Genomic DNA, 8,070 nt, shown 5'->3' on the forward strand with positions numbered 1-8,070 from the left:
GGCAGAATATTGGCTGAGCCCCCTCGCGCACACACAGCGACGCCTTGCCTCCGGTGTACCGGCCCAACGCCTCCTCGAATAACGGCTTATGCCTGGAAAGTACATCCGAAATTAAAGTCTCCTTATCCATCGACCTAACGACGGACCCGTCGTTTATATTAAAATTGTACACTTTAAAAGGTGGTATATTTATACCTAGCTCGGCGAGCCATTGACGGCCTAACAAACTAGTACAACCATTATTAATTACATACAAATCCAAGTTTTTCCTTTTATTCTCGTAAACTACATCTACTTCAAGATAACCGAGAGGCCGGATACCCGAACCATCATAAAACTTAAGTAAAAGTTGACACGGGTGCAAAGTACAGTTAGCAAAATATTTATAATAAGTTGTACTACTTATACACGATATTGCTGATCCCGTGTCCACCTCCATAGTCAAAACCTGATTGTTTACAAGGATAGGAATACACACCGGCTTGTACTGGTTCAACGACATCAAATTCATAACCGCTTCGCCGTCCCTGCCACGCTCGCCCTCCATGAAACCTTCCTGGTCCGCCTCCGCGTCCTGACCTTGCACCCAGTGCAAGCCGGACCTGGCACCACCACCTCTGCCGCTCCAGCCTCCGCGCCATGACCGCCCGCGGTTGGCCGGTCCGCGGCCTCCATTGCCACGCCGATTAGCCCCAAAAGGGCTTCCGTAACTGCTCCCACGCATGACTTGTGGGCACATCCTACGCAAATGCCCCTTAATTTTACACACGTCACACACGTATTGACTAAACTTGCACTCCGTTTGTCGATGATGAGGGTCGCCGCACGACTCGCATACACCACGACCCGCACTGACCGGTTGAATCTTATGCACTGTTTTTACATTATTTTGCTCGCTATTATTATCCTTATCTCCGATTGCATGTGAATCCCGCTCGGCCGCCTCCAGCGTAGTAGCAATCGTAACCGCCTTACTATAAGTCAGTTTTTCCTCTGCAAATAATCGTTGTCTAACAAAATCACTACTTACGCCACAAACAAATTGGTCTCTCATATTATCGTCTAGATTAGCACCAAAATCACAATACTTCGATGCTTTCTTCAATTCTGCCATAAAATTTGCCACTGTTTGTCCGTTACTTTGCCGACATTGACGAAATTTGAATCTTTCGGCGACTACCGACGGTTTTGGTTGTAAATAATTAGCCATTACTTTAATAACTTCGTCGTACTTGCAATCACACGGTTTCTTCGGGCTGCACAGGTTGACCATCAGCTCATACGCGGTGTCCCCTATGCAGCTTATCAGCGTCGGCAGCTTCATGGCATCTTCCACCTTGTTCACCAAAAAGTACATATCCAACCGATCACAATAAGTTTGCCAATTTCCACCATCCATATCGAAGCACGCGACTTTTCCTACGGTTTTAGCCATCTTCCCCGCAAAAATAAACTATTTCCCTCGTCAGCCAATGTTAAATTTGGGATTGGTGTCTAAAGGAAACGCCCGTTCGGTTGACAGATTTATTCCAACTGACCATCGCATGCGATGGTCAGTTGGAATAAATCTGTCAACCGAACGGGCGTTTCCTTTAGACACCAATCCCATCCTCGTCGCCAATGTTAAATTTGGGATTGGTGTCTAAAGGAAACGCCCGTTCGGTTGACAGATTTATTCCAACTGACCATCGCATGATTATGCATCTACCTACATATAAGTAACCATACATAACATTATGAAACTGGTATCATTAATTTAGACTCTCAGCGTGGTGAAGGTACACATTGGTGTGCCTATGCGAAAAAGGGTGATTATTGTCTATATTTTGATAGCTTTGGTGATTTGAGACCACCTCGAGAGTTTATTGATTATATAAACGGTGCCAAACTACAGCGCAACATGCGAATAGAGTATAATTACAATCGCCTACAGAAATTTAATACTGTAAATTGTGGACACTTGTGTTTGGATTTCCTGTGTACCAATGCTAAGCGTTTGTTTTAAATAAATATCATGAGCATTACATGTGTAGTTTCATTCTTACATTAAACTTCTACCCGTCAGCAGCAGCAGCAGGTATCATGTCCATGACATCATTCACAATAAGTCTGAGCGGTAACGAGTCTGTGTTGAATGTAGACTTTCAACCGGCTCTAGAATTGGACAATGATGGTTTTTACGAGTGTGCTCTCGTGTACTTTAAGACTTTCAACACTATTCCCAATGTTGATAAGAGCAATAATCTGTTTCACTATGGAGATGATGTAATCGCGATTCCTGAAGGTTCATACGAGCTCTCCAGTATAATACACCTCTTGAAGGAGGAAATGACCAAGAGGGCTAAAGGCCCAGAGGGTGAAAGAATGGCGGTGGCAGATATCTTTGTAAACAACAATACCTCCAAGTGTATGATATTCTCGCCAAAGTATATTCACTTTGACAAACCAAACAGCATAGGATCATTGTTTGGTTATTCACCGAAAAAGCTTAAAGCAAAATCATCACATTGGTCGGATAAAACAATAAACATAATCATAACAAACACTATAAGAATAGAGTGCAATATTGTGGAGGGCTCATTCGTAAACAACAAGCCGTCGCATGTTTTACACGAGTTTTCACCCGACGTCCCGCCCGGCTATCAAATTATTGAACAACCTACCAACATTATATATTTACCTGTCAAGAAGAGTAACAATCGCATACAAAACATTGAGTTGCGCATTGTAAACGAGCACGGTAATACGGTGAATTTTCGAGGTGAAAGCATTGCACTTCGTTTGCATATTCGTAAAAAGTAAAAAAAAAGAAATGATTATTCATAACAATAAAAGCCTTGGTAACAACACTTCTACAATTAGTCGAGATCTTGCTCTCGTGGGAGCAAGTACTACTCGTCGTCGTCGTCGTATTAACGAGAGACAGCAACGCCAGTCACTACAACAGCCAAAGAAATTGACTAGAGAAAATAGTGCATTTTTACAGAGTATCGGTTTCCAAGTATGTCCTCGTCATCTATCTTAAACATTGGTGAGAAGGTGTTATTCGATGATAGTATAGAAAGTATAGAATTTCATCCGTACACTCCGTATAATGACTCGTTCAAAAATAACGACAACATCCACATATGTATCAACCGTCAAGATTTAATTCTACTACCGAGTCACAGTCAAATATTAGTGGAGGGCACAGTGGAGAAAGGATGTCTACTGATCAACAACGGTGCTGCATTTTTATTTCAAGACATTCGTTATGAATTGAACGGTGTGGAGATTGACCGCGCGAGAAACTGCGGTATCACGTCCACCATTAAGGGACTAGTCTCATACACCAAGGAAATGGACCATAGTCTTCAGACGGCGGGGTGGGAAGTTGGTGCTAAAAAGATTCAAGACAAGTTTACTGTGACTATACCACTATCTCATTTCTTGGGTTTCGCCGAGGACTATAAAAAGGTTATAATTAATGGGAAACACGAGTTGATATTAAATCGCGCCAGTACAGATGTAAACTGTTTAGATTTAGCACCCGTTGATGCGGAGAAGGTACCGCAACCGCCAACACCAAATGGTGAGATTGAAATCACCCGTGTCACATGGAGGATGCCAGTCATAAAAGTATCTGATAAGGAGAAATTGCGTCTAATGTCGTATGTTGAGAGGGGCATACCGGTTCAGATAGCGTTCCGCACCTGGGAACTGTACGAATATCCCATACTGCCTGCCTCACAACGTCATATTTGGTGCATCAAGACTAGCACTCAGCTGGAGAAACCTCGCTATCTCATTGTTGGTTTCCAAACGGCTCGTAGGAACGAGAAGAACAAAGATATGAGTATATTCGACCATTGTAATCTTACCAATTGCAGGGTGTATTTGAACGCACAGTATTATCCATACGATCCCTTTTCGGCTGAATTTAAAACAAACAACTATGCGCTCTTATATGACGCATTTACCAATTTCCAACGGTCGTACTACAACCGTCATCATACCAGCCCTCAGGTAAATTACAGCGGTGAAGGTGTCGGTCGCTGTGAGCTGAGCAAGAGTGTCTACAATCTCAAACGCTGTCCTGCTGGTGCAAGTGCTCTGATTGAAAATATCCATGTATACTTGAAGTTGCAGTTTATTGAGGCTAAAATCAGACTAGATGTCTGTGTCAATTTTAATGGGCGATATGAACTCACCAGTGAAGAATGGAATGCAATGTTTGCGGAAAAAGTTGAAGTCATTGGAAACTTCTTTCATAACCCAATGAGTGTTTCACCGCAACTGATACAGTGCAATCGTCTTCAGATGTGTATCTCTCCGGTGCCGTTACTTTTACTCACCTGTGACGATGATCACGAACCTATGACAAACTCACACCCCTTGGTGATAAACCACATGGAATGGAGCCATATCGGACATGTCGTGGAGTGTATTAACGCACGTATCGGATACTTGAACAAAACAAAGTCTAGCTACGAGAACCGTCTCAACTTTTTCAAGAAACATTTCAAGATATATCACCCCGTCAATATTCAACAGGCACGCAATATTATAGGTAGTTTGTGCAATGTAAACGATATTGTCGACTCTGAAATCAAGTGTTATGCCGCCGATATTTTGTGTAATACCTATATTTTCCATTGAATCGGTTAAATTTTGATGAAAAAATAAAAAATTACTAAACTAAACCCATCTTCTTTTATTTCACAATAGAAACTTCCAGAGAATACTTACCCGATGACGCAATATTGAGTCACTCGCAGTCGAAAGAAACACGTGCAAATTGCACAACATTGCGCAATATTGCGTCACTCTCAGTCGACTGAAACGCCGTAAGCGCCGTGAATTCCCCGGCGCTTACATGTTTAGGTCACGAGATTCACACCCCGCTTCTGTAACGATGTAAGCGCCATGAATTTCACGTCACTTACGACGTTTTGATGTTGCGATGACCGGGGGGCCGCCCCACATCACGCGACATCGGCCTTGATGGCGCACCTGGCCGGTGAGTGTCCCCTCCCCCCTACGCCCGCCGCCAGTTGTGGGTTTGGAAATGCTCCGCCATCTTGGTGCCACCCGACACCTGACACCTGCGCATGACGTCACTGCTCCGCCGGGCAAGGCACACGTGCACATTCAAGGTCGATGTCGCGTGATGCGGCGCGTCTCCCCTCCCCCGCTCTGCCGCGCTCTGCAGCCGCACGCCGCACGCGCAGGGCCTGGCAGTTGCCCGCGGTCCGCCACACGGCACACCCGCAAATCATTTCCTTTCGCGTCAGTCTGAGTGTAGCCACGTAGCACCCGTAAATCATTTCCTTTCGCGTCAGGTCAGACTGATTGTGTAGACGTGAATTAAATCATCACCATGGCTCTGTTACATCATTGCAAATTTTGCAACATAGACGTTTTATCAAACAAGTTGATAGAACACTCCGAGACGGAACGTCATAAGCTGCTGTGTGAGCAAGAAAAGTCGGACGATTGTGCTGTTTACATTGTGGAGAGTGCATTTAAGTGTAGGATTGTCAGTTACCGAATTAATGGGAGTGCAGACATTTTGCTAAGTATTGGAGAGAAGCTTGAAAAGGTGATCAACATTGAATTAGAAACACATAAAAATGTAAAAATAAATGTGGAACTTTTTGGTACTTTTATGAAAACCAATACTGAAGGTGAAGTGATACGTGATCTAAAGTCCTTCAACACTAAAAACGTGGTTATGCATAAAGACTGTATGGATTTTCCATCTTATTTTGAACAAATATCCATGTCTATTTCTAAGAAATGTGAAGATTTTACAGAGCGCGACAGCGGTTGGACGCTCGAGAAAATTGAGTATCTTAATGTGAACATTAATAAATACCAACCACTCAAAGGATCTACATATATACCGCTCCCGCCCGAGGTACAAGCGAAGAAGGCATGTGTTAACGTGAAAAACAGTGATGACAAGTGTTTTTTCTGGGCTGTCATTAGTGCGCTATATCCAGCCGATAACCATTGTGGCCGTACCTCATCGTACCCACATTATAGAGACATTTTGAATGTAACAGGTATAAAAGATCCGGTTTGTCTCTCGGACATTAAGAAATTTGAAAAATTAAATAAAATTAGTGTTAATGTGTATGGAATAGACGACGACAGGAATGACAGGGGCCTGACTATTGTACCTCTACGTATTTCGAAAATGTCATTCGATAACCATGTAAATTTGCTTTATTTTGAGAGGGGTCATATTTCACATTATTGTTGGATCAAGAACTTGTCTCGTTTGGTGCGTTCGCAAATTACTAAACACACAGAAGCTACATGGATATGTGATGGGTGTTTACACCCCTTTGCAAATAAAAATAAATTAGATCAACACCGAACAATTGGTTGCGGGGAGACACTTGTCGAGCTACCCGAGCAAAATTATAAATACTTACATTTCAAAAATTATAAAAATAAAATGAAGGTACCATTTGTAGTTTATGGTGACTTTGAATCGATTCTAGTTCCGTTGGATAGTGAAAAGTCTACAAGTGCTACGTATAACACCCATAAACATGTGCCATGTAGTTTTTCCTATTAGAGAAACATGACGTGCCCTGACAAGGGCAGTTTTATGTTGCTCTGAGAAGAGCATTTTACGTTGCCCTGATAAGGGCAGTTGCGTGCTCAGAAAAGAGCACTTTTATATTGTCCTGAGAAGGACAGGTGTAATATCCGGAGCCTGCAGCATCCTCGTCGATCTCGTCGTGTCTTCCAACCAGCGAGCACGTAGCAGCGGAGCGAGGCACGGCGATGTGACGACACGATGTTAACTCCACGGCGGCCGGCGAGCGAAAGGACACGCGCCGCCGGCGAACTCAGTTTTATTACAGCGCGGCACGCGCCGCGCCTGCGCAGTGGCACGCGCGCGCCCTCTCGCTTGCGCCCGCGCCCGCGCACCGACTATTCTACATCTCACTCTTTTGTAAATACGTCTCTTTCTTTCATTTCTCAAATTGTGTATAAATATCGTGACTTTTGTAAATAAATTATTCCATTCTTGTACATAGCAACAAGCGTTTCACTTCTACAAAAACCTGCAACCTTCTGATCCACTCATAGCCCTACCTTGCTAAAGTGGTGACCACCGACTCTGGACAAGACAAGAAGACTCACAATCAAGAAGATGCTTCCTGAAGATGAGAAGAAAAACGATGCCCCGGAAGAAACCAGCAGCGTCACCAGCCCATCTCCGGCAGCAGCACTCCTATCTCACGACGTGGCGGCGATATCACTCTCACTGCGCGTCCCACCGTTCTGGCGAGACCAGCCAATACTCTGGTTCTGCAGTTTCGAGGCGGCCACGGCAGAGCTGAAGAGAAGCCAGGCACAGCTCGCACAGATGGTTATCGCGCAGCTAGAGAAACAGGATATTCAAAACATCAGCGACCTCATCTACTCCCCGCCTGAAGATAATTACTACACCGCCATCAAAAACAGACTCATCGTGTACGAGGAGAGCAACAGCGCGCAGACCAAGAAGCTGTTGTCCCAAGTCGAGCTCGGGGAGCAGAAACCAAGTCAGCTATTACGACGGATGAAGACGCTGAACAAGGAGAAGTTTCCTGAGTCAACGATACAGATGATGTGGCTCGATCACCTCCCACCACACGTACGCTCCGTGCTCACCGTCAGCGAAGCATTCAAGATTAAAACGACGTTAGAGGACCTCGCGCTGCTCGCCGACAAAATGTTGGAGCACACGCCAACATCAGCGTCGCACCAAATCGCCGCAGTCTCTACTCCCGCAGTCTTACCAGCTTCGCTACCAACACCTCCACCGTCTACGTCAGCTCTCGACACGCAGTACCTCATCGGCGAAATAAGAAGATTATCACTCGAAGTCGCCGAGCTCCGTTCGAGACCGCGCGAAAGCTATAATCAGCGCTACAGCCGCTCTCACCGCCGTTTTCCATCACGCTCGCGAAACCATTCGCAATCGCAAGATCGGAGCCCACGCAGCCGCAGAAGCTCGCCGATGCCGTATTGCCACTACCATCGCCGATTCGGCATGGACGCTCAGAAATGTGCACAGCCGTGCAG

At 44.9% G+C, this 8,070-nt stretch overlaps 2 protein-coding genes across 2 annotated transcripts; one reads left to right on the top strand and one right to left on the bottom strand.

The window, feature by feature from the left end:
• Position 1: 1 nt before the first annotated feature.
• On the bottom strand, positions 2-1,178 carry LOC134665356 (uncharacterized). Its single transcript, XM_063522288.1, has 2 exons — positions 479-1,178; positions 2-92 (listed from the first exon to the last, which is right to left on the bottom strand). Exons 1-2 carry the CDS (start codon positions 1,112-1,114, stop codon positions 87-89), a joined length of 642 nt encoding a protein of 213 aa, XP_063378358.1. The 5' UTR covers positions 1,115-1,178; the 3' UTR covers positions 2-86.
• Positions 1,179-2,082: 904 nt separating this feature from the next.
• Positions 2,083-7,103, top strand: LOC134665518 (uncharacterized). Its single transcript, XM_063522492.1, has 3 exons — positions 2,083-2,385; positions 3,040-4,005; positions 7,038-7,103. The coding sequence occupies exons 1-3, from the start codon at positions 2,083-2,085 to the stop codon at positions 7,101-7,103; spliced, it is 1,335 nt and encodes a 444-aa protein (XP_063378562.1).
• Positions 7,104-8,070: the final 967 nt, after the last annotated feature.

Source organism: Cydia fagiglandana, chromosome 6 (genome assembly GCF_963556715.1).
Source record: "Cydia fagiglandana chromosome 6, ilCydFagi1.1, whole genome shotgun sequence".
NCBI lineage: Eukaryota > Metazoa > Arthropoda > Insecta > Lepidoptera > Tortricidae > Cydia > Cydia fagiglandana.

What these genes read in the sequence shown, in the direction of transcription:
- LOC134665356 (XM_063522288.1), bottom strand. Translation starts at nt 1,114, where the DNA reads ATGGCAGAATTGAAGAAAGCATCGAAGTATTGTGATTTTGGTGCTAAT.
- LOC134665518 (XM_063522492.1), top strand. Translation starts at nt 2,083, where the DNA reads ATGTCCATGACATCATTCACAATAAGTCTGAGCGGTAACGAGTCTGTG. An exon ending in TGGCGGTGGCAGATATCTTT is followed by an intron (nt 2,386 to 3,039) that starts GTAAACAACAAT and finishes ATTGGTGAGAAG; the next exon opens with GTGTTATTCGATGATAGTAT. An exon ending in GTCATCATACCAGCCCTCAG is followed by an intron (nt 4,006 to 7,037) that starts GTAAATTACAGC and finishes TCTTGTACATAG; the next exon opens with CAACAAGCGTTTCACTTCTA.